The sequence below is a fragment of the Mobula birostris genome, chromosome 8, assembly GCF_030028105.1.
Source record: "Mobula birostris isolate sMobBir1 chromosome 8, sMobBir1.hap1, whole genome shotgun sequence".
NCBI classification, from domain to species: Eukaryota; Metazoa; Chordata; class Chondrichthyes; order Myliobatiformes; family Myliobatidae; genus Mobula; species Mobula birostris.
In genome coordinates this window covers 49254200-49281590 of record NC_092377.1, presented here as the reverse complement: position 1 = coordinate 49281590, position 27391 = coordinate 49254200, and the positions used below count along the sequence as shown (strand labels likewise).

Here is a 27391-nt window from a genome sequence, read left to right as displayed (position 1 = left end):
TTTCTCTTGGTAGTAGGGCAGAAAACAAATGGATTTAACAAATGTACTTAAGTGTTTTAAAGAATGGTGCAATAATATATGCAATATATTGAAATTATCCCAATGCTAGTGACTAAGCACAAAATAAGGCATTATCTGCTTACGGACAGGATCTATGACTTTCCTGGTGTAGTCCCAGAGGCGGTACCCTGGACTGAGCCTGAGCTTTTGCTTTGGATGGAACCTCTGTAAAGCCAATCAAATTGTGCTCATGACTTCATAAACCTACTCTGACTAAGAACGAATAGGATGTGGGAAATTAGACTGCAATAACAGGAAGGGGTAAAGTGTGATTCAAAAGAAAGTAAATTGATGACAATTTTACACTTTTGTATTCCTCAATAACAATGAGGAATGGGACTCCACACATAGAATACCAGTTGATTATGAAAAGCAAAAATGACTCCATTGTTACTTATTGATTACAACAGAGAAGGTGGCCATTCAGTCCATCAAGTCAGTGCTGAACCCCAGCAGAGCAAGCCTATCAATCCTATTCTCCTCTTCCTTGCTTCTATTCCTTCTCCCATGTGCATCAATACCACTTCAGATTTTTGTTTCCCAGTTAGCTATATTGAGGGTGATTTTCAGTAGTTATTTAGCATACCTGCACGTGTGTGGGATGTAGGAGGAAACTAGAGCACCCAACAGAAACATGTATGGGCAATAGACGGATGTGTAAACTCCACTGAGATAGTATTTGAATGTTGGAATTAAACAATAACGTAATGTACTAACAGCCTTCCCTCCCTGTTTTTGTGCTGATAAGCAGATACTGAAGCCAAAATAAAGAATGCTTAATTTTCTGTGGCAAATTTAGCTTGTAGTATGGCTCATGTGCATTAATTGTAAGTTGAAAAATGAATGTTTTTAAAGTCCATTTTTGCCGCGTTTATTCAACATCCCCTGTGCTAGAGACATTTCATTTGGGCAAGGTTCCCCACTCCTTCAGCAAGCTAACAATTCAAATGCTGCTCAGCACAGTGGGTGACGCTTGCTTCACTGGGTTGACCCTAGACTCTACAATCTTCAGCAACGGTCTGTGCCAGAGGAATAACAGGTTGATCCCTGCCCTTGCAGTTGATTGCACCCCTGTTTTCAGCATTACGTTGATGACTATTACTATGGTCTTTAATGCAAAATGCATGATTTTTAATTTGACCCTGTGATAAAGAAAATACTTCCACTGATGTTGAGCCAATTAACATCATGTCTTTAAATACTGCATTCTGATGAAATTGTGAGTATTTACATAGACCACAGAATTTATCAGACACAATAACATTACACCAATGGTAAAGTGATTTGGTTGATTGGCTATTATAGAAGAGAAGGCACAATAATAAAATTATGATTATTCTTCTTACTTGGACGAACATAATGTTGGTGTGATGGACTTACTGCCCACCTCAAGCTGTCAATCCGTGTGGTGTGGTCACTTTTTATAACCTCTTTTAAAAACTGCAGATGCTAAAAATGTGAAATAAAGACAGAAATAGTGGAAATGCTTAGCAGATCTGTTCAAAGAGAAACAGTTAATATTTCAGGCCAAAGATCCTTCACCATTTTATAAACTGCAACAACATCTTTTCATCTGAGAGCTGTGTAGGATTCCTCAGTATTTGCAGGCCCAACATAAACTACATTTGCATCTGATCAGGACTAAAAATCAATCAACCAGACAGCCATTGACCATTCAGCTGAGAACATTTTTCCAGTATACAAAGGCATGCTGAGGTTATTCCTATGTAAGCACGTGCAGTTTAACAGTAAGATTTGATGCACTATCTTATAAAAGTCAGTGTGGTGGGCCAAATAGTGCCAGAGAGAATGTTTGTTATCAGCTGTTGTCAAGCAAGACCTTTCCTTAAGATCCACCATAATCTGAAGCATGCTGAATAATGGTGCATTCCATGTGGATTCTAACCGTGGAGTGAGAGCATGCTGTCATCCTTTGCATAAGGTTGGCAATTCTGCTGTTCTTGTAGGATTTGAAGAGCTCATTATTTTGAATGAAAGTTTTGGCTAGGAAAGTAGGAGGAGAAAAGTAAATTATTTCAAACTAATTTACTGATTTTTTTTAACGTTTCAATGTTTGTAATGTTATGAAGATGTGGGAGATTACTGTTCCAGATTCCAGCATATAAACCACCGAGAGAATTCAGGTCTGGCAACACCTGACCTGTTGGCTTCTTACAGTGCCTTGTGTGTTTAACGTAAATCTATTGTTAATATTTTAATGTTATTATTTTAGTTATGTGCTAACATTATAAAATCCCATAATCTGTGTTAGAGCTGCCTCAGCTTTTTTTTAAAAAATTCACTCTTTAGTGCTTTTTTTCCCCTGGTGTTCCTCTTGGCTGTCTCCATTCTATGACCAAGATTTTGCCTAGTGTACTTATCCTCGCATTGGCGAGGATATAGAGGCAGAGATCAGTATAGACAATGGTCGCATGAATGCATGGCAGCTATGTTCAGCTGTAGCGAATGTAATTAAAATTCTGCAGCCCACACTGCCCTGCAAAGTGTGCACATCACTTGCAAGACTAGGATTTATTGCCCACCATTGGTAGTTTTCAATGCCCCTTCAGAGAGCAGTGACAAATGCAGTTCTGGTGAAGAGCCTTGGATGAGAACCGTTAACGTCCACAAATGCCATCTGACGTACACACACAAAATGGTGGAGGAACTCTGCAGCCCAGGCAGGTTAGTTTAACATCGGTAGTAGGGAAAATACTTGAAGCTATCATTAAGGAAGAAATAGAATCTAGATAGAAGTGACATAGCATGGATTCATGAAGCGGAGGTCCTGTTTGCTAAACTTGCTGGCGTTCTTTGAGCATATAAAGTGAGCAGTGGATAGAGGGCAACAAGTAGATGTTATATTCTTGGATTTCCAGAAGGCATTCATTAAGGTGCTGCATAAAAGACGTCCAAAAACTTAGGATGCATGCAATTGGGTGTAGTTCTATTGGTGTGAATAGAGGATTGGTTAACCAATAGAAGGATGAGAGGTGGGATAAATGGGCATTACTTAGATTAGCAATCAGTGGTGAATGGACTGCCGTGGGGCTGGTACTGGGCCTGCAACTGTTCATTGTCAAACCTTATATTTTAGAAGGGATCAAGTGTAGCATATGGAAGTTTGTTAATGGCACTAAATTGAATGGAATACCAAATTGTGCAGAGAATGCGAAGAGTCTGCAGTGAGATATAGATAGATTAAGTGAGTGGGCAAGGGTCTGGCAGATGGAGTACAATATTAGTCAATGCAAGGTTGGCCACTTTGGAAGGAAAACTAGAAGATCAGATTATTATTTAAAGGTAGACCTGTGCATGAATTACAAATGTTTGTTTTGCAGGTGCAGTAGGTTATCAAAGTGGGCAAATGGAATGTTGACCTAGGGGGATGGAATTTAAGTCTGGGGAGATTATGCTGCGACTGTACCGGTGGACCTGCACCTGGAGCATTTCCCTGCTGCTAAGGTCTTTTGTGCAAAAAAAAGACACACTGGCTTTAGAGATGGTGCATAGGAGGTTCACTGTGCTGATTTTGGAGATGAGGAGAGATTGAGTTGACTGGGACAATACAGAAGGATGAAAGGGAATCTTATAGAAACGTATGTAACTGGGTGTTGGTTACACTGGCTGCTGAGGTGTCTAAAATGGCTTCTTTGTATGTTATATAAAATGGCTTTTCTGTAATAATAACTGCGATGTAAGGAGTTCTCTCTCTCCCTGCTTGTTTGGGTTATATTATTGATAAGGGGGGAACGAACCAATGAGTGTCCATGTTATTCTTTTTGTGGGTGATATTCTGTCTCATGTGGCTGGGAACTGTGTGGTTTGGCGGGTTTTTCAGGAGGAGAAGTGAAGAGGAAGGACGTGCTGGACGCGCTCTGGTTGACCACCGTGGGTGGTCCCAGGCGGCGAGTCGAGGGGGTTGGAGGGGATCGCATGGTGGAATGAAGACCCCGTTAATTGAGCTCCAATAGTTGTGCAGGAAGTGGTTGAACTCTGATAAGTTTGGCGCCTTTTACTTTCTTTTTATATTGTATTTATTAATTACATAGTTCCAGTAAGATCTGTAAAGTGTAATCTGTAAATCGTACATTATGTGCTGTCTGATTTTTGAGGTGTGAGTTTGAACCAGGGTGCAATACACAGCAACTATACAAAGCGTGAGACACGTTTTGGCGGGCGGACGGGGTTTCCCTGACGCACACGAGCCAATATCCCTGAGCGTTACACTTATAACCCATGATAGGGATAAATAAGAAAGAGGTGGGGAAGTTGTTTGCGCAGTTGGTAGGCGAGACTAGAACTAGGGGACATCAGGGGAGCAGATTTAAGATGGTGATGAAGAGGAACTGCTTTTCCCAGAAAATAGTGAATTTGTGGAATTCTCTGCCTAGGGAAACAATAGAAGCTGCCTCATTAAATATATTTAAGACATGGTTGGATATAATTTTTGCATAGCAGGGGAATTAAGTGATATGAGGAAAATGTGAGTAGATGGGGCTGAGTGCACAGCCAGACCAGCCATGACCTTATTGAATGACAGAGCAGGATAGAGGGATTGGATGGCCTACTCCCGTTCATATTATGTTTTTATGTTTACACACCTAGTGCTGATAAATGGGATAATAGAATTTGTACTTGATGGTGTGCTGGAGGGTTTTTCTTCTGTGCAGTACGATTCTTTCTTTAAAATATGTTTATTTCATATAGTGTTAAGCTGGTGGATTTGCTTTTGTATCAAGAACATATTGGACTCAGTAACCCCTACAGTTCTTCAAGGGCCATAAAGTCTGATAGTTTACTAAACATTACCAGAAGTCAATAAGACTTTATTTGCTAATTAAAAAATACAAAAGACAGAATCCTTGGTGGATTATATAGGCAAACTACTGTTATAGAGGAATGGCCTTGCACCAGAAATGGAAGATGAGATTGAAGGAGTTGAATTGCGGCTAGGAAACTTTTTGAATTGGACTAAATATATTAATGTGAGACAATTATTCAAAAGAAATATTATTTATGAAATATGGTTGCCACAGTAGTGGTGTGGTTAGCGCGATGCTCTAGTTCAAATCTGGCTTCCTTTGTAAGGAGTTTGTATGCTTTCCCTGTGACCACGTGGGTTTCCTCCAGGTGCTGCTACAGTCCAGAGATGTACTGGTTAGTAGATTAATTGATCATTGTAAATTGTTCTGTGATTAGACTGGGGTTAGATAGGTGGGTTGCTGGGCAGTGTGTCTTGTTGGGCCAGAAAGGCCTGTTTCATGCTCTATCTCCAAATTAACTAATTAATTAATTAATTAAACAAAACACAGACACAGAGATGCGCACACACAGAGACACACAATGCTGGAGGAACTCAGCAGATCAGGCAGCATCAATGAAAATTAATAAACAATCAACGTTTAAGGCTGAGACCATTCATTAGGAAAGGGGTAAATACCAGAATAAGAAGGTAGGAAGGTAGGAGGGAGGAGAACAAACTAGAAGATGATAGGTGAAGAGAGGTGGGTGGGTGGGAGGGGCTGGAAAAGGCAAAAAGCAGAAGAAGGAATCTGATAGGAGAGGAGAGTGGACCTTAGGAGAAAGGGAAGAAGGAGATGCACTGGGGGAGGAGGTAGACAGGTGAGGAGAAGAGGTAAGAGTTGAAAGTAGGGAATGGAACAAGAGGAAAGGGAGAGGGGAAAAGGAAAAAAATACTGGAAGGAGAAATCTATGTTCATGCCATCAGGTTGGAGGCACCCTGGATGAAATGACATATTGTGCCTCCACCTTGAGAGTGTTTTTTTTTTTTGGTAACTCCAAATCAAAAGCTGATTGAAAGGAAACCAAGAGAGTTGGGTAGGAGAGTTTAACTTTGCTTTGCATGAATCATGTGATGGCGTGATGATGTATGCCGTTCATATGATTTAACATCTGTACTGAACGTCTGTACAGAATATCCGTACATCTCAACTAATATATATATATATATATATATATATATATATAATACAGTTGCACCAATTGTGATTCAATGTTGTAAAACAATAAAACATGAAAACTTGCCGGGGGGGGTGAATACTTTGAATACCTTTTATATGCACTTTAATTCCCTGCTTGATTTGAAAGGAAACATTAAAATAAAGGTAGTCCTGCACCAGAGAATAATAATGATGGGGATTATCTCAGTCAAGTGCGATGTTATATACACTGCTGGATAAAAATGACCAAATCTTAAGTCGAGTTTATTGTCAATAAACTTTATGCCCAAACAAGACAACGTTTTTCTGGACTCTGGTGTACAGCACAGCAGTACACACAACACACAATAACTCAGGAAAGTAAGAACTAAATCTACAAATGAATTATGAATAGACAAGTGAAGTGCATAAAATAAATATTGTGGGGTACAGTACAAATTATCAGATGACACTTTGAATACGATGTGGCAGGGAGTTAAGGGAAGAAGTTGTTTCCCATTCTGACCACTCTTGTTTTTGACTGGGTGGGCTCCTTTATAATACTAAGGGCCCTGCATTCGCAGTGCTACTGTTAAATGTCACAGAGGGATGATAGGGAGACCCCTATGATCCTCTCGGCTGTTCTCACTGTCCCTTGTAGGGACTTCTGATCTGATGCTCTGGTGCTGCCATACCAGACGGAGATGCAGGTTGTCAGGACGCTCTCCACGGTGCTCCTGTAAAATTCAGTTAAGATGGTGGGGAGAGGGAGAGTCTCTTGCCTCAATCTCCTTATTCAGGGAGGTGATATTAAGGGACCAGGGGAAGTCATCTATGATGTCAGCTCTCAGGAACTTGATACATTTAACTCTCTTTATGGTGGGGCTATGTATTCGCAGAGGGGGATGGTACTCCTGCACCATCCTAAAGTCCACAATCATTTCTTTCGTCTTCTCCATGTTCGGGCTTAGTTTGTTGTTCTCACACCAGTCCACTAGCCGCTCCAATCCCTCTTTGTACTCCAACTCATCATCGTTGTTGATGAGGCCACCCACTGTCCGTCATCCATAAATTTGAGCTGAGTTCTGTGACACAGTCATGTGTCAGCAGTGGGCAGAGCACACAGCCCTGGCTCAGTGCACAGCCGAATGAGACCAGAGACATTGCTGCCCACACTGTGGCCTTTCATTAAATTACCTGTGGTTGATATGTCTAACAAAACTGTGGAAGTCTCTGCCTTTCAGACGGAAGGAGTTAAGGTAAGTTCCGGGAAGGTAACTACAGCTGCAGAATACAAAGGAAATGGGTGTAGCAGGGAGGGTGTGTGACAACATTGTCCCACTGAGAGACATTTGAGATCATTAGGTGCCTGCTAGCCAGACATAATTTATTCATAGAGCTAACCAGGAATACAAACTAACTTCCTGAACAGCCATTAGCTGTAACCCGAAGAATACAATGTTAACGCAAAGACTGTTCTAATAAAAAACACATACTTTAAAGGGATTTCATTGATGCTAATATTAATCATGTGATCCAACCATCCTATCTCAAGGTCATCAACATGAAAAGAAGATACTACATGATAAAGGACAAATATACTGAGCTGATGTTTCCTGGTGGAAAATGGAATTTTTTTTTAGCATTCAGCCAAGTAACTTGAAACCTCGAAGGTATCTGTTTTATTTTGTGGAGTAACAGAAGCGACTTGTGAATATTTATTAGATATGAAAGATGAATGTTTATTCGAATGACCAAAAATGTCTGCACTGTTCATTAATATAGAACATCACAAAAACAGGCCCTTCAGCCCTCCATACCTATGCGAGCACAATGCTGATCCAAACTAATACCATCTGCCCGCAAATGGTCCTTATCCTCTATTCCCTGATTCCCTGCCTGTTCCTGCGTTGTGCCTCTTGAATGTTACTGTTGTATCTGCTTCTATCACCTCCCCTGTCAACATATTTTACGCACCTACCCCTCCATGTGTGTGGGGCGAGGGGCGGGGGAGATAAAGCTTGCCTTGTAAATTTCTTTTAAACTTGCCCCCTTTTATCTTTGACCTATGGTCTCCTGTATTTGACATTTTCAACCCTGGGAAAAAGACTCTTAACTGTCTATCCCATCAGTGCCTCCCATCATTTTATATACAGTACTTCTATCTGGTTGTCCCTCGACTTACAGTGCTCCAGAGAAAGCAATCAAATTTTGTTCAGCCTCTCCATAACTAATATATACCAATGCAGCCAACATCCTGGTGAACCTCACCTGCACGCTCTCCAAAGCTTCCACATCCTCCTCCTAGCAGGTGGCCAGAATTGCGCACAACCTTCTAAACTTGCCTAACCAAAAGTTTTATGCAATAGATCTTCCCTAATGTTATACTCATTGGTCCTAGTGATTTTGCATTCTTTATATAGTACATTTGTGCCATTTTTGTTTCCATTGAATTGGGTTGGTTAGAGAACATGAATGGAATTAAAATGCTCCTCACTGTCACCTGAGACAAACTGCAGAGCAACACACACAAAATGCTCGGTCTGAAAAATTGACTCTTTATTCTCTTCCATAGATGCTGCCTGACCTGCTGAGTTCTGCCAGCATTTTGTGTGCGTGTTACTCTGGAATTCCAGCTACTGCGGGATCTCTTGTGTTTCAAATAACTGCAGAAGCTTCCATTGCATTGATGAGAACATTGCTCAATCTTCTCAGTCTAGGTTATGCATAGAATATTTATTTAATCTTTCATCAAAGATTAACCAGTAAGCCTCAGTTGTTGTTTTGGTAATATCCTCTACCTTTATTCCCTCAAGGCCATTATATTCTCCTGACTTAATGAAATACAATCCTCAAGGTTCTTCTGCTGTCTGGGCCTCGTGAAATAAGATCAATATCAGCTTTTGTATTGCATTTTGATTCTGTGCATTAGCTTTAATGATTTTGGTACTTGTGCAGTGAGATTTATATTATCAAGTTGTGATAGGAGTTCAGCTGTAGCTTGATAGGATACAAAGGTATCATTCCGTATCTATGTACTGTGATAAGTGAGAGCAGTAATTGCACTGCAGTGTGGGTCTCTGTGTTCCCTCTTTCTTGGAAATGCAACACACAGGATTATGACAGTCTTCCCCAACTCCACTCCTCCCCCCGCCCCCCCCACCAAGCCTGGCAGTTTATTGTTTAATTCTTTGTATCTTTTTTGCCATTCACTTATTTTCCAGTACTTGTCTTTTTTTAAACATCTTTTACACATATTTAAAATGATCTGTAATGACTTCATGGTATCAGCCACTGCAAGACCATCAGTTCTGTTAGGATTTTGCAAGTGTTTCACCAGAAATTTTAACTTGTCTTCAACTATATATTGATTTAAATGGGGTCACAAAATACTGCACTGTTTAAAAATGTTTGATTTGCAGGCTTGTGAAGTGTTTTGATGAAAATGATGACATTTGATGAGACTAACTTGTACTGTGTTGCTCTTATGATCAGTCTTTGCTATGCTTTACAAATGTCCCTTTTAATTCATGTTGAAGAGAGTTAATTAACCACCCATGTAGCCGAGGAGGTTGTGTATTTAAAATGTGAAATCAATTTTTTTCATTCAGTGGTAGCAGACTAGGTCTCTTATGCTGTGGCTGAGGTCAATGTCTAGTTCTAAGAGCTGGCTCTGCCAGCTAAGGTGAAGTAATAATGACAAAGGAAGAAAATACAATTTATTTTTCATCTTTTTTCAGGGTGTCCAAAGCTGCTTTCCTTTTTGAAGTGTCCACTGCTGTAATACAGCTGTCAATTTTCAGTCTGCAAACTTCCATAACAGTTGTTAGATGTAATCTGTTTATTATTGTCACATCTACTGAGATGCATGAAAATCATTTATTTATTTAGTTACTGAGTCTGGTAACAGATCTTTTTGCCCACAGCTCCCAAAGCACCCATGTCACTAATTAACCAACTAACTCACCAAAGAGAGCCCATGTGGTCACAGGGAGAACATACAAACTCCTTGCAGGCAGTGGTGGAATGGAACCCAGGTTGCTAGCACTGTAAAAGCATCATGCTAACCACTTTGCTGTCATGCCACCACGCCATCCACAAAGGTCATTCTAGACACAAGTACGTTGAAGTACTACAAAAGAAAATACATTAGAATGCAAGATATTGTGTTACAGTTACTGAGTGCAGGTAGACAGCAAGTGCAAAAGCCATGATGAGGGTAGATTAAGATATCAGGAGTTCATCTTCATCATTATAATATCCATTCGAGTATTGTAACAGTGGGTCAGAAGCTGCCAGTTAATATGCATCCTCTGATGGAAGGGGGAAGAATTGAGAATAATCATGGTGGGCGGGGTACTTGATCGTATTGCTTGTTTTCCCAAGGCAGCACGAAGTTTAGGCAGAGTTAATGGAGGAAAAGCTGGTTTTCATGATTTACTGGGCTGCATTCACAACTCTCGGCAAAAAGCTGTGATGCCACTTTCCTTCAAGTTATTTTGTCACCATCTTGGAGACAAGCTTGTGCTTGATTTAATATCTGACTGAACATTATATATAAATGTCATTACAATAGGGCCTGGATGATTGTAGGATCATTGGAGCCAAGATTGAATTTAAGGGTCATACAGCAAGATGTTTTATCTGACATTTGAATAATATCTGATTCTTTTACATATTCATATGAATATAAACGTTCATCATTGGAGCTTTAATCTTAAGGACCTTAATTTAGCATTTAATTTAGGCTACCATTTAGATTAGATTAGATTAGATTCAACTTTATTGTCATTGTGCCAAGTACAGATACAAAGCCAATGAAATGCAGTTAACATCTGACCAGAAATGCAAAGAATAGTGTTATTTACAAAGTAACTGCGAATAAAAAGTAAGTGCTACAGCACACAAATATAAAAGTACTGAGATAGTACAATATGGGTGCAATACTGTTTAGCGCTGTGATGTGAGGTTCAGCAGGGTCAGCCTCAGGGAAGAAGCTCTTCCTGTGCCTGCTGGTGTGGGAGCGGAGGCTCCTGTAGTGCCTACCGGATGGGAGGAGAGTAAAAAGTCCATGATTAGGGTGAGATGCATCCTTGATAATGCTTTTCACCCTGCCCAGGCAGCGATTATGGTAGATGTTTTCAATGGTGGGCAATGGGGTGCCGATAATCCACTGGGCAGTTTTCACCACATGCTGGAGTGCTTTGCAGTCCAATATGGGACAATTGCCATACCACACAGAGATGCAGTTGATGAGTATGCTCTCAATGGTACAGCGGTAAAAGTCCGTCAGTATCATGGGACAGAGGTGAGCTTTCTTCATGCTCTGTAGGAAATAAAGGCGCTGTTGCACCTTTTTGATCAGGATGGAGGAGTTCAGGGACCAGGAGAGATCCTCGGAAATGTGGACACCAAGGAATTTGAAGCTTGATACACACTCCACTACAGCTCCATTGATGTAGAAGGGGATGTGAGTGTGGCTCCTAGCATACCTGAAGTCCACAATGATCTCCTTGGTCTTCTGGGTGTTAAGGGCCAGGTTGTTGTCGGCACACCACACGGCCAGGTGCTGGACCTTGTAGGCTGTCTCGTCATCCCCTCTGATCAGGCCAACCACTGTGGTGTCGTCTGCGAACTTCATTATGGAGTTAGAACCATGTACAGGAATGCAGTCATAGGTGAAAAGAGAGTACAGAAGAGGGCTCAGCACACAGCCTTAAGGCACGCTGGTGTTCAAGGTGAGAGTGGAGGAGGAGAGGTTGTCTAACTTAACTGATTGGGGTCTATTAGTCAGAAAGTCCAAGGTCCAACTGCAGAGGGATGAGCTGAGACCAAGCTGGCGAAGTTTGGCGATCAGCTTGGAGGGGATCACAGTATTGAATGCCGAACTAAAGTCAATGAACAGCATTTTCAGAGAATTTTTTGTAAAATGTTTGCATTTGGTGTGCCTAAGGTAACCCAATATTTGTCCTTCCAAATATTTTGTTGAGTTGAACTGGAAAAATTTTTCAGCAAAAAGCACTGTGATCTTGAATCATTTCCAGGAAAATGTCAGGTTAAGTATAAGCTTCTTTTTGTCCCTCTGAAAGATAAAATCAGAAAAACTCCATGATTTACCCCATATTGTCCCACTTTCAAAGCTAAAACATTTGCAAGCTTCAGCACTTTAAAGATGCCAAAATGGTGAATGCTGACTCTCAAGAAAAGAGGACTGCTCATGTTGACAAAAGGCTGTCATTTTATGCAATGTTTGCCAAAATCACTTAACCCCATTCCCAGTTAAAGAGATCTTGCTGTGTGAAAATTATTTATCACTTAGAATGAATGACAGCATTTCAAAAGCGGTTAATTGGTTGTAAGTTACTGTAGAACATTCTATTGATGTGAAAGGTCTTGTTCTTCTTTCTGTTTCACTGAAACAGTGCAGATATTATAGTGGTTACTTTTTCATGGTCAGTTCCCTTTTGAAAACTGTTTATCATTTCAGCTTGGAATTTTGTGCAGGCAGCTTGTTTAGCCTCTTTCTGACAAAAGAGAAAAGCTGCAGATTTGCACCCAGTTTTCTTTCAGCTACATTTTGACAGTTTTTATCTGTTATAGTTTTACTGATATTAATTATTTTCTTTATCCTGCCCTCCTCAGGTTGATGGACACAGCCAGAGAAATGACTCGTGAATCATTGCCAATTAAATGCCTTGAAGCTGTGATTCTTGGAATGTATCCTTATTTTATAAATTTATGTAGCTTCAGTGAGTCATTTTATAGGCTAAATGCTCATTATATCTTATAATCCATGGTTTGTGTCGAAGAACGTTGATATTAAACTAGAAGGAAGCCCATGTCCTGCTTTCCTGTTGCTAGGAGACTGAAAGAGAATTTCAAAGCAGGATGCCAGGAATATGAAGTTTTTACGCAGACTTCATTTGGATTCATAGATTATCATAATTTGAAATGGGTCAACTGCCAGCTACAAAGGCTGATGGACTGAAATTTAACACTTGAAATACAGAATTTATTTTAATTGAACACTTAAAAACAGGAGATTATTCACAAAAAATTAAGCAGAATATTCTCTTGCACTGTTTAACACACTCTCCCCTAAAATAGAATTACTTTAATATTTTCTTAGCTTGATGTCATAATTTAGAAGTTATTTTTAAACTCCGTGGTTGTGTAAATCAAAGTCTAGAACCTTTAATTGTTTTGTTTTATTTTATTTTGTTCCTGAAAGCGTTTACTGAAATTCATATTGATTGAAAGTCTTCAGAACAAGTCGTCAATCATAGTGATTATGCTATTAGTGAAAATAATATTTTACAGATGCCTTCTATAAGAACGTTAATGGTGGTATTGAATTTCCCTTGGTGACATGGGGAATTGCAGCTGTGGAATCTGGAACAGCAAACAAACTGCTGGAGGAACTCAGCAAGTTGTGCAGCAACTGTTGAAATAAAGCGGTAACCAACATCTCAGGTCGAGAGTCTGCATCAGCATTGCAAGAATTACAAGGTGGTTGATTTTGAAGTAGCAGGGGGTGCGGTGAGACCTGGGTGCCCCTTACATCAAGTATTCATGTGCATCAAGCAATTTGGAAGCCAAATGTTTGGTTGACTTTGATTGCAAGGATGTGAAGGGCCTTGGTGAAGCCACATCAGAAAGTTTGTGCGTGCGTTTTTTTTATTGAGGAAGGATGTTCTTGCTCTGTTCAAAAGAGCTTTCCTTGACTGATTCTTGAGGTGGCAGTACAGAATGTACAAGTAGTGATCAAATTGGTTAGGACTACAGAAAAATGAGAGGGGTTAAGATATAAAATGATCACAGGACTAGACAGACTACATATTGGGAAGATATTCCTGATGGCAAGAGTCTAGTACCAGAGATGGCAGCCTTGGAGATGTTTGCCATTTAGAACTGAAGTCACGAGAACTATCTTCACCCCACATGGTGAACTAGTGAAATTCTCCTTCACCCAGCTGCTGCTGACCAAATCATTATTTTTTTCCGAGATGTATTTGTTAATGCTAAGGACTCAGGACTGAAGAAGGTGATCAGCCATGATTGTGTTTAATGGTGAGGAGGGACAAAGACCTGAACAGACTACTGGCACTGCTGATTTCTATGTTTCTGCAACAGAACAGGTTAAAGAATGAATTGAGGAACATTCACATTCATTATTTTAACACCTTAGGTGTTAAATGTTTAAGCTCCAACTTTTCAATGATACGTGGAAATTTGTAAAATTGCAGACAGCTGTACGACTAAAATGATTGCAATAGATGGTGAACTCATCTTCATTTATAGTGACTGGGACTGCCAAAGTCCAAGATACATGGTTGGGGTGGAAGTTATTAAATTGTCCAAGAATGATTTCTCAAGTAAAATGTAGATGTCCAGATGGCTCTATTGAGGAGGGGGCAACAGTGGAAAATGAAGCAGGGCAAGTGACTGAAGTGTCAATCAGCGCAATACTTTGAGCCAGTGACCAAAATTCTATTCGTTTAAAAAATTTTCAGGGAAAAATATAGGACTGCTCCATGAGTCGAAGTCCTAAAGTGAGGCAAGCCAAATTTGAGAGCTTTAGATAGGTACTTACAAAGGTAAATTGGGAGAGGGTGTTTGCTGGTAAAGGAGTATCTGCCAAGTGAGAGGCTATTAAAAGTGAGATAGGAAGAAATCGTGGACAGAATTTTCCTGTTGGAATGAAGTGCAAGACTGGCAGGATTAGATAACGCAGGTTGATGAGGGATATTGAGGCTCCAGTCAGGAATCTGAAGGAGGTGTATGACAGAAATAGGCACTGGGTGGGTGCTACTCCTTTGAAGTATGAGAGATGGAGGAATATGTTTAGGAGGAAATCAGGAGGGCAAATTGAGACCTGAAATAGCTTTAGTAGATGAGAGGTTCTGCAAGTATATTCAGAGCAAAAGGGTAGCTATGAAAATAATAGGTTTTAGTCCCTGAGGATCAATGTGATCATTTGTCTGGTGCCGTAGATGGGTGAGTTCTTGAAATAGATATTTTTCAAATGTATTTACTGTAGGGAAGGTAATTGAAATCCAAGGAATTAAGAGAAATGAATAGCAATTTCTTGGAACATATCCGCATTACAAAAGAGGAGGTGCCAGCAGTCTTAAAGCACATAAAGGTGGATAATTTCAAGGGCCTGACAAAATGCATCATAGGACATTGTGGATTCTGAAGAAGAAATTGCAGGAGCTTTGGCAGAAATATTTGCGTTGTCTTTATCCAGGTACCAAAAAAATTAACAGATAGAAAATGCTATGCCTTCATTTAAAAGGGGCTGCAAGGACAAATTAGAATTTACAGGGAACTACCCCTTGGAGTATAGTGTGCAATTTTGGATGTGATGTAAGCTGGAAAAATGTGTAGTTGTGATATACATGCATGTTTCCAGGACTGGAGGGCTTGAGTTACAAGGAGAGGCTGGATAGACTGGACTTGTTTTCCACAGTGCATAGGAAGCTGAAGGGTGACCTTATAGAGTGTAGAATATCACTAGGGAATGGTTATGGTCTTTTTCCCAGGATAGAGGAATCTAAAACTGGAGAGCAGAGGTTTACGGTGAGAGGGAGAGATTTAAAAAGGATCTGAGAGACACATTTTTCAGATGTTGTTGGTATAAGGTTCGAGTTGCCAGAGGAAAGATGGTAGAGATAGGCACAATTGCAAACCTTAACAAAACATTTAGACAGGAACACGGATAGAAAAAAGTGTGATCTAAATGTGGCAAATAGATCTAGCTCAGGCAAATGTCTTGTTCAGCATGAATGAATAAGGTCAAAGAGGCACTGTCCATGCTGTACAACTGTATGACTGTAGTCTGGCTGCAATTATAGTAAATTTTTTTCAAGGGCACTTCATTTTAAATAGCTTCTTCCCCAATTTGCAAATTAAGGCAAATGTCTCTCTTAATCTTGCAACTTTTATGTTGAAGTGCTTTTCTCGAAAATGCACAGGGAAGATAGCACCAATACTATTAGGTCTTTTGAGCCTTGGTTTTACAACAATTATACTTATGTGTGAGTTTAACCGTTTACAAATAACAGATTTGGCATTGAAACCAGAAAAGCTGAATCCAGTAGTTTGCTCTGCTGCTGATAGAAGAGGGTGTACTTGAGGACGGCAAAGATTCAATTCCTGAAATTTACATTACGTGGTTAGTGACGTACACTTTGGGCTCAGCACCATTACGAAATCTCCCATGCAGCATTTAATATCAGAACTAAGTTCTATTGCAAACTGCAATCTTCAACTACAACGTCTATCAATTAGGTACAGTATAGGTTTGATTAATTTCTCTTTAAGCTACATGTGGCCTTCGTGGTATGTTGTAACCGGAGCAAGTCAGTGAGGGGGAATCATTTTACTACAATCCATGAGAGAATGGATTATTGAGCAAATTAACTATTCTATACTAATTTGTTTGGAAAGTATTAAATTATTGTCGTGTCTTGTGTCCTAAAAGGAAATTTGAAATGAGGGGGTCAGTTAATATCTGTGAAACCACAGACAGTCACACCTGTGGAAACGGAGACAGTCGTCTCAAGACTGGAAGAAGTTTTGATGAAAGGCCATTAACTTGACACCCATTTTTCTTGTTCCCATTCTGATGAAAGATCATTGTTTGAACACTAACCACTAGGAGACTTGGCTCAGCATTGCAGGGCAATCTCATTGAATTAGGCAGAAAGGAAGGTACGACAGGAAATCTAATGAACTGGTCCAACCTCAGCAGCTTCGTGACAGAGCTCAGCCGTCGTGACACTGGAGAAGGAATGGGCCATTCAGTGGGCTGCATGTATGGCTACCTGCCAGCCCTGTTTCTGTAAGCCTCATTACCCTTCCTAACAGCAGTTTTATAACATCTTAATTATCTTGGTCGCTAATGCTGTTTGGAAAAGCTCCTTATATCCACTACCCTTTGTTCATGAAAATACCTCCTGACAGCTCCCTTGAGTCACTTGTTCAGGATGTTTACCTTTCCCACCCTACATTTCTGCATCTCCTATAGGAACACCTTTTTTTCCCTCAATCCTTTCAGTTCCCTTGAGCATCTCAATCAGATGTAGCGATCACGTCTAACTTGCACAACTTTTAATAGCCTTCAGTCATAGTATCATTCTGCACAGCACCCACATCAAGGCCAGTGTGTCCTTCTTGATGTGTAGAGCTGATGAAGTAACACAGTTCCCTGATTAGTGCAGGGATTTGTTACTGTCATAGGCAGAGGTTTATCTACTGCATTATCGTTAAGCTTCGCTGTTTTTATGTTACCACTGTTAGCAATATTAGAGCAAAAAAATTGTAATTACTACTCATTTTAGCATGTTGTTACTCCTGATCCTGTGGTAGTTCCCAATAACTCTTATAATCTGATTATTTGTAATCCTAGGAGATTGTACTGTATGAATTTAATTTTAAAGTATAATTGTTTCATGAATGTAGGGAATGCACTCTGTGCAGTTATATAGCAGTACAGCTGTTCAGAGAGTCTGTGGACGTTTGAGGTAGAGTTGCTATGCAATTCCAGTGCGAGATTGCTGCATTGTAGGTTGTCTATTTAGGCTAAGCACCCTATAAGAAGGTTTTGTGTCTCTATGTCAGTGTGCCTGTGTATTTACAGTCATTAAATATTACCCCACAAAAATCATATAAAACTTCTTATTATAAAACTAGGTACCCATATTCCAAGAACATTTTAATGAAAGACCGTATCTGTTCTTCAGTTTTAAATTAAACCAATTAAAATATTAAAATTGTGTTGTTTTCCCAATTAATCCTTTCATTTTAGTGATGAGCAGTTGATTTATAATTAAATAGCTGTAAACTGGGAAGATATCAAAACATTCCTGGCCTTAGCTTGTTAAAATCCAAAAGTGGCTCTTTTTCCCCAATCCTTTCCATGGCAGAATGTCACATTCCAAAATCTTCTAGTTATCTTCTAATACAAAAAAAAATTGAATCATTGGAAGTAAAAGTAAACATTATTGAAAGTACTTGCCCCTCAGAAAGTTGTGGCATTTATTTTAATGGGCACGTGGCCAAGTGGTTAAAGTATTCGACTAGCGACCTGAAGGTCGTGAATTCAAGCCTCAGCCGAGGCAACGTGTTGTGTCCTTGAGCAAGGCACTTAACCACACATTGCTCTGCGATGACACTGGTGCCAAGCTGTATCGGCCCTTGCCCTTCCCTTGGACAACATCGGTGTCGTGGAGAGGGGAGACGTGCAGCATGGGCAACTGCCGGTCTTCCATACAACTTTGCCCAGGCCTGCGCCCTGGAGAGTGAAGACTTTCCAGGCGCAGATCCATGGTCTCACAAGACTAACGGATGCCTTTTTAAAAAATATTTTAATTAGATATTTTCTGATAGGGTGGGATTTTTCTGATCGTGTCCACGATATCCTGAACTGGGAAGGTGAACAGTCAGAGGTCTTGGTACATATTGGGGGCAGGGATTCAGATTCCTGGATCATTGGGACCACTTCTGAGGCAAGGTGTAACCTGTACAAAAAGGATGGGTGGCACTCGAATCTGAAGGGGACCAATATCCTGGCAGGGAGTTTTGCCAAGGCTATTGGGGAGAGTTTAAACTAGAATCGCTGAGGGGGTGGGAACCGAACCGAAGAGATGGAGGAAGGGGTGGTTGGCTCACAAATAGAGAAAGCTTGTAGACAGTGTGAGAGGGAAGATAAGCAGGTGATAGAGAAGGGATATGCTCAGACTGATGGTTTGAGATGTGTCTATTTTAATGCAAAGAGTATCATGAACAAAGTGGATGAGCTTAGAGCGTGGATCGGTACTTGGAGCTATGATGTTGTGGCCATTACAGAGACTTGGATGGTTCAGGGGCAGGAATGGCTACTTAGAGTGCCAGATTTTAGATGTTTCAGAAAGAACAGGGAGGGAGGCAAAACAGGTGGGGACGTGGCACTGCTGATCAGAGATAGTTTCACGGCTGCAGAAAAGGAGGAAGTCATGGAGGAATTGTCTACGGAGTCTCTGTGGGTGGAAGTTACGAACAGGAAGGAGTCAATAACTCTACTGGGTGTTTCTTATAGACCACCCAATAGTAACAGGGACATTGACGGGCAGATAGGGAGACAGATTCTGGAAAGATGCAATAATAATAGGGTTGTCGTGGTGGGAGATTTTAATTTCCCCGCTATTGATTGGCATCTCCGTAGAGCAAGGGGTTTAGATGGGGTGGAGTTTGTTAGGTGTGTTCAAGAAAGTTTCCTGACACAATATGTAGATAAGCTTACAAGAGGAGAGGCTGTACTTGATCTGGTATTGGGAAATGAACCTGGTCAGGTGTCAGATCTCACAGTGGGAGAGCATTTTGGAGATAGTGATCACAATTCTGTCTCCTTTACCATAGTGTTGCAGAGGGATAGAAACAGACAAATTAGGAAAGTGTTTAATTAGAGTAAGTCAGAGTCATAGTCATACTTTATTGATCCCGAGGGAAAGGGGAAATATGAAGCTCTCAGACAGGATCTTGGAAGCATAAATGGGAACAGATGTTCTCAGAGAAATATAGGGCAGAAATGTGGCAAATGTTCAGGGGATATTTGCATGGTGTTCTGCATAGGTAAGTTCCAATGAGACAGGGAAAAGATGGTAGGGTACAGTAACCGTGGTGTACAAAGGCTGTTGAAAATCTAGTCAAGGAGAAAAGGAAAGCTTATGAAAGGTTCAAAAAGCTAGGTGATGTTAGAGGGCTTGGCAGGCAGGATTAAGGAAAGCCCCAAGGCATTCTACAAGTATGTGAAGAGCAAGAGGATGAAACATGAGGGAATAGGACCAATCAAGTGCGACAGTGGGAAAATGTGTATGGAACCAGAAGAGATAGCGGAGGTACTTAATGAATACTTTGCTTCAGTATTCACTACAGAAAAGGATCTTGGTGATTGTAGGGATGACTTACAGCAGATTGAAAAGCTTGAGCATATAGACATTAAGAAAGAGGATGTTCTGGAGCTTTTGAAAAGCATCAAGTTGGATAAGTCCGGGACCAGATAAGATATACCCCAGGCTACTGTGGGAGGCAAGGGAGGAGATTGCTGAGCGTCTGGCAATGATCTTTGCACCATCAATGGGGATGGGAGAGGTTCCGGAGGATTGGAGGGTTGCAGATGTTGTTCCCTTGTTCAAGAAAGGGAGTTGGGATAGCCCAGGAAATTATAGACCAATGAGTCTTACTTCAGTGGTTGGTAAGTTGATGGAGAAGATCCTGAGAAGCAGGATTTATGAACATTTGGAGAGGCATAATATGATTAGGAATAGTCAGCATGGCTTTGTCAAAGGCAGGTTGTGCCTTACTAGCTTGACTGAATGTTTTGTGGATATGACTAAACACCTTGATGAAGGTAGAATCAGAATCAGGTTTATTATCACCGGCATGTGACATGAAATTTGTTAACTTATCAGCAGCGGTTCAATGCAATACATAATCTAGCAGAGAGAGAGGAAAAAATAATAAGTAAACAAACAAGTAAATCAATTACATACAGTATATTGAATAGATTTTTTTAAATGTGCAAAAACAGAAATTCTATATATTAAAAAAAGTGAGGTAGTGTCCAAAGCTTCCATGTCCATTTAGCAGTGGATGTAGTATATATGGATTTCAGCAAGGCATTTGACAAGGTACCCCATGCAAGGCTTATTGAGAAAGTAAGGAGGCATGGGATCTAAGGGGATCTTGCTTCGTGGATCTAGAATTGGCTTGCCCACAGAGGGCAAAGTGTAGTTGTAGACGGGTTATATTCTGCATGGAGGTCGGTGACCAGTGGTGTGCCTCAGGGATCTGTTCTGGGACCCCTTCTCTTTGTGATTTTTATAAATGGCGGAGATGAGGAAGTGGAGGAATGGGTTAGTAAATTTTCTGATGACACAAAGGTTGAGGATGTTGTGGATAGTGTGGAGGGCTGTCAGAGGTTACAGCGGGACATCGATTGGATGCAAGACTGAGCTGAGAAGTGGCAGATGAAGTTCAACCCAGATAAATGTGAGGTTGTTCATTTTGGTAGGTCAAATATGATGGTAGAATATAGTATTAATGGTAAGACTCTTGGGAGTGTGGAGGATCAGAGGGATCTTGGGGTCCGAATCCATAGGACACTCAAAGCTGCTGTGCAGGGTGACTGTGTGGTTAAGTAGGCATACGGTGCATTGGACTTCATCATCCGTGGGACTGAGTTCAAGAGCCAAGAGGTAATATTACAGCTGTATAGGACCCTGGTCAGACCCTACATAGGGTATTGTGCTCAGTTCTGGTCACCTCACTGCAGGAAGGATGTGGAAACTATAGAAAGGAGATTTACAAGAATATTGCCTGGATTGGGGAGCGTGCCTCATGAGAATAGGTTGAGTGAACACAGCCTTTTCTCCTCGGAGCAGCGGAGGATGAGAGGTGACCTGATGGAGGTGTATAAGATGATGAGAGGCATTGATCATGTGAGTAGTCAGAGGCTTTTTCCCAGGGCTGAAATGGCACAGTTTTAAGGTGCTTGGAAGTAGGCACAGAGATATCAGGGGTAAGCTTTTACACAGAGAGTGGTGAGTGCGTGGAATGGGTTGCCAGTAACTGTGGTTGGGGCAGATACAATAGGGTCTTTTAAGTGACTCCTGGATAGGTACATGGAGCTTAGAAAAATCGGGGGCTATAGGTAACCCTAGGTAATTTCTAAAGTAAGTTCATGTTCGGCACAGCATTGTGGGCCGAAGGGCCTGTTTTGTGCTCTAGGTTTTCTATGTTTCTATTTTGGTCTGCAGACACCTCTGAGAGAATACTGACCAGAGACTTTGAAAACTTTGTTGGGCAGCGCATATTGTACCTCGTGTACTTCACTGGCAGAAAAAGCAAGATCAAATAAAGCTCCTATACGGTTAGGCGTCCTTATTTCTGTCATTATATTTGTATAGAATTACATACGTCTTGCTCCTTTTAGCTTGTCCTGTGGATGGAGAATGTATGTGTGTGGCTAATTTGCCCGGTGGTGTGCTTCATCTGCTGCTTGTACTAGGCTTCTGTGTAGTTGGGCCCCAGGTTCTCAATAACACCCCAAAAGCTTTGTCCCAATTTGAGCACAGTCCATAGAACACAGACCAGTAGAAATCAGCATGTGCCTTTCAGCCCACGATGTTGTGCCAACCTGTATAAACATGCTCCACAAACAAGCAAGCCCATTCCTCCCAAGCAGCCTGTAGTCCTCCATTTTTCTTCCATCCTACCTAAGACTCTCTTAAATGTCCCTATTTTATCAGCCTCCCCTACCACCCTCAGCCGTGGGTTCCAGGTACCGACCACACATGGGTCAGAGACTTACAGAAGTTTTTTGGGATGCTGCATTTTTTCTTTGAGAATGTGCTTAAATATTTCCCCTCTCATGACTACTCTGCGAAATCCAGAGAGCAGTACCAACAATTAGATTTGCCTTTTTTTTGAACGCAACAAACAATATGCTGGAGGAACTCGGCAGGTCAAGTAGGGTCTGGGGGAAGGAAAGGAATTGTCAATATTTCAAGTTGAAACCGTGCATCAGGACAGAGATTGGAGAGATGAGGGCCAGTTTAAAGCAAAGGGGAAGGATGAGAAAGGAAACCCCCCCCCCCCGCCCCCAATACTACTCCATCTGTTATGTTTTTGTGCTTTTTCGTCTTTCTCCTTGTCCGCCTTCCTCTATCATTTACCTGGCACTGTTTTCCAAATCCCACTCACCTCCCCTACCTGGCAGTACCTGCCTGTCATCTTAGTCCACCTCGGAGTCTTTCCTCGGCACTGCCCTTCTCCTCTTTGTACTGGCCATCTTGTCTCTCCACTCTCAGTCTTGATGCTGGATTTTGACCTGAAACATTGATAACTCCTTTCCTCCACACAGGTTCTTGTCAATCCTCTGAATTCCTCCCACAGACTCCAGCATCTGCAGTCTCTTGTCTGCACGGGATTATTCAAACTCACCAAAGCTTTTTACCTCCACTCAAGAGGAACTGGAGCCATGCCCTCGTCAAACATGGCTGCCTGCAGAAGCGCAACTGCATCTTGTATTTGCTTCATGGAAGCACGTGGAACATACAAATGGCATGGAGCAAATGAATGAAATCTTCTTGAAAAATTGACATGAAATCTGGAATAAACAGGTGTGAAGGATACCTTTGACATTAAGGCAGCAATGACAAAGTTAGTGCTATAAAGAGCCCTGATCAATGGCGATCAGAAGTGAAGCATAGCTGTAACTTTAACTATACCTGGCATAAATCGTGGTTGCATTTTGTAATACTGTTCCATAAATTGAGTGAGGACAGGACTGTTAGTTTACAACCAGAGGCAGTGTGTCGAGAGACTGCCAGGAAAATCAGGCAGATAGGGTAAAGTTGCAGTGTAAAAGGGGGACAAAATCAAAAAGGGTGACAGATACAGGACTGAAGGTGTTATAATTGAATGCATGCAGTATACTGAATAAGGTAGATGATCTTGTGGTGCAGGTACCGATTGGCCGGTATGACATTGCGCGCATCACTGAGTCGTGGCTGAAAGGCAATATAGTTGGGAGTTTAACCTCCAAGGATGCATATTGTATTGATTGGACAGGCAGGTAGGCAGTGAGTGTGGTGTGGCTTTGTTGGTAAAAAAAAAAAAATGAAATTAAGTCATTAGATACGGGTGACATAGGATCGGTAGATGTAGAATCCTTGTGGGTAGAGCAAAGAAACTGCAAGGGTAAAAAGAATCTGATGGGAGTTAGATACAGGCCTCCGAACAGTAGCCAGGATATGGGCTACAAATTACAGTGAGAGATAGAAAAGGCATGTCAAAAAGGCAATATTACAATACGTGGGGGTTATCAATATGCAGGTGGATTGGGAAAATCAGGTTTGTGCTGGATCCCAAAAGAGAGAATTTGTAGAATGCCTACAAGTTGGTTTTTGGAGCAGCTTGTGGTGGAGCCCAATAGGAGATCAGCTATTCTGGATTGGGTGCTGTGTCATGAACTGGATTTGATTAAGAAGCTTAAGGTAAAGGAACCCTTAGGAGACAGTGATCATAAGCAGTGAGCACTGGGGCTCCACAGGGGACTGTCTTGTCTCCCTTTCTGTTCACCATTTACACCTCGGACTTCAACTACTGCACAGAGTCTTGTCATCTTCAGAAGTTTTCGGATGACTCTGCCATAGTTAGATGCACCAGCAAGGTTGAGTACAGGGCTACGGTAGGAAACTTTGTCACATGGTGTGAGCAGAATTATCTGCAGCTTAATGTGAAAAAGACTAAGGAGCTGGTGGTAGACCTGAGGAGAGCTAAGGTACCGGTGACCCCTGTTTCCATCCAGGGGGTCAGAGTGGACATGGTGGAGGATTACAAATACCTGGGGATACGAATTGACAATAAACTGGACTGGTCTAAGAACACTGAGGCTGTCTACAAGAAGGATCAGAGCCGTCTCTATTTCCTGAGGAGACTGAGGTCTTTTAACATCTGCCGGATGATGCTGAGGATGTTCTACGAGTCTGTGATGGCCAGTGCTATCATGTTTGCTGTTGTGTGCTGAGGCAGCAGGCTGAGGGTAGCAGACACCAACAGAATCAACAAACTCATTCGTAAGGCCAGTGATGTTGTGGGGATGGAACTGGACTCTCTCACGGTGGTGTCTGAAAAGAAGATGTTGTCTAAGTTGTATGCCATCTTGGTCAATGTCTCCCATCCACTATATAATGTACTGGGTGGGCACAGGAGTGCATTCAGCCAGAGACTCATTCCTCCGAGATGCAGCACAGAGCGTCATAGGAAGTCATTCCTGCCTGTGGCCATCAAACTTTACAACTCCTCCCTTGGAGGGTCAGACATCCTGAGCCAATAGGCTGGTCCTGGACTTATTTCATAATTTACTGGCCTAATTTACATATTACTATTTAACTATTTATGGTTCTATTACTATTTATTATTTATGGAGCAACTGTAACGAAAACCAATTTCCCCCGGGATCAATAAAGTATGACTATGACTGTGACTATGACTAATACGATAGATTTCACCTTGCAATTTGAGAAGGAGAACCTAAAGTCAGTTGTCTTGGTATTACAGTGGAGTAAAGGGAATTACTAAGGCATGAGAGAGGAGCTGGCAAAGTTGATTGGGAGGGAACACTAGCAGGGATGACAGCAGAGCAGTGATGGCTAGAGTTTCCGGGAGCAATACATCTCAAAAATGAAGTATTCTAAAGGCAGGATAATGCAGCTGTGGCTGACAAGGGAAGTGAAAGCCAACATAAAGGCAAGAGAGGGCATATAACAGAGCAAAAATTAATGGGAAGTTAGAGGATTGGGAAACTTTTAAAAACCAACAGAAGGCAACTAAAAAAAGCGATATGTGAGGGGGGAGGGGGAAAGAAGAAATATGAAGGTAAAGCAACACACACAAAATGCTGGAGGAACTCAGCAGACCAGGCAGCATCTATGGAAAAGAGTAAAAAGTCAACGTTTCAGCCGAAACCCCTCATCAGGACGAAGATAAGCTTGCCAAAAATATCAAGGAGGATACCAAGAAGCTTTTCAGATACATAAGGAGTAAAAGAGAGAGTAGATATTGGACCGCTGGAGAAGTACTAATGGGGGACAAGGAAATGGCGGACAAGCTGATTAAGTATTTTACATCAGTCTTCACCGTAGAAAAATATTAACAGAATGCCAGAGGTTCGAGAGTGTCATGGGACAGAAGTAAGTGTACTTGCTTTTACTAGGGAGAAGATGATTGGGAAACTGATAGGTCTGAAGGTATATAAATCACCTGGACCAGATGGACTACACCCCAGAGTTCTGAAAGAGGTGGCTGAAGTGATTGTGGAAGCATTACTAATGGTCTTTCAAGATTCAATAGATTCTGGTTTGGCTCTGGAGGACCGGAAAATCACATATGTCACCCCACTCATCAAAAATGGAGAGAGGCAGAGAAGAAAGGGCATCATAGGGCAGTTCGCCACGTCTCAGTGTTTGGGAAGATGTTGGAATCGATTGTTAAAGATGTGGTTTTGGGGTATTTGGAGGAACATGATAAAATCGTCCAAAGTCAGCATGGTTTCCTCAATGGAAAATCTTGCCTGACTAATCTGTTGGAATTCTTTGAGGGAATAACAAACAGGATAGACAAAAGTTGATGTTGTGTACTTCAATTTTCAGAAGGCCTTTGACATGTTGCCACACATGAGGCTTCTTAACAAGATGAGAGCCCGTGGTATTACAGGAAAGATATTAGCATTGTTAAAGCATTGACTGATTGGTGGGAGGCAAAGAGTGAGAATAAGGGAGCCTGGTCTGATTGGCTGCCGATGGGTCAAATAATTTGGATGATGGAATTGATGGCTTTGTGACCAAGTTTGTGGATGATACAAAAACAGGTGGAAGGGCAGGTAGTTTTGAGGAAGCAGAGAGGTGGCAGTAGGACTCAAACAGATTAGGAGAATGGGCAAAATGGTGGCAGATGGAATACAGTGTCAGGAAGTGTATGGTCATGCACTTTGGTAGAATGAATAAAAGTATAGAGAAAATTCAAAAATCTGAGGCTCAAAGGGACTTGGGAGTCTTGTGCAGGATTCCCTGAAGTTTAGTTTGCAAGATGAGTCAGTGGTGAGGAAGGCAAAGTTGATGTTAGCATTCATTTCAAGAGGACCAGAATATCAAACCAAGGATGTAAAGTTGAGAATTTATAAAGCACTAGTGAGGCCTCACTTGGGAGTATTTGAGCAGTTTAGGGCCTCTTACTTAAGAAAGGATTTGCTGACATTGAAGAGGATTCCAAGGAGGTTCACGAGATTGATTCCAGAAATGAAAGCCTTTTCATATGAGGAGTGATTGATGGCTCTGGACCTTTATTCATTGGAATTTAGAGGAATGATGGGGGGATCTCATTGAAACATATTGAATGTTGAAAAGCCTAGATAAAGTGGAGAGGATGTTTCCTATGGTGGGGGACTAGGACCCGAGGGCACAGCCTCAGAATAGAGGGACATCCTTTTAGAACAGAGATGAGAAGGAATTTCTTTATCCAGGAGCTGGTGAATCTATGGGACTAGTTGCCACAGGCGGATGTGGAGGTTAGGTCACTGGGTGTATTCAAGCAGAGTTTGATAGATTCTTGATTAGTCAAGGAGTGAAAGGTTGTGGGGAGAAGGCAGGAGATTGGGGTTGAGAGAGAAATGGATCAGTCAAGATTAAATGGTGGAATAGACTCAATGGGCTGAATAGCCTGATGCTGCTTCTGTGTCTTATGGAAATCTCTGTTCAGCACATCTGAAGAGAAACAATGTGCTGAAGGTTTTGGCAAGAAACATTGGTTTGAATTCTCCAGTGTAAGCATACTGGGGATTGAAT

The 27391-nt window shown here is 41.4% G+C and overlaps 1 protein-coding gene across 2 annotated transcripts in view; it reads left to right on the top strand.

Annotated features, from left to right (window-relative positions):
- vash2 (vasohibin 2) overlaps positions 1-27391 on the top strand; it is a 135057-nt gene that overhangs the window by 46445 nt on the left and 61221 nt on the right. For both annotated transcript variants that reach the window (XM_072265156.1, XM_072265155.1), the window contains exon 4: positions 12645-12719. In XM_072265156.1, the coding sequence (XP_072121257.1) occupies positions 12645-12719 (75 nt within the window). The remainder of the gene's footprint in view (positions 1-12644; positions 12720-27391) is intronic.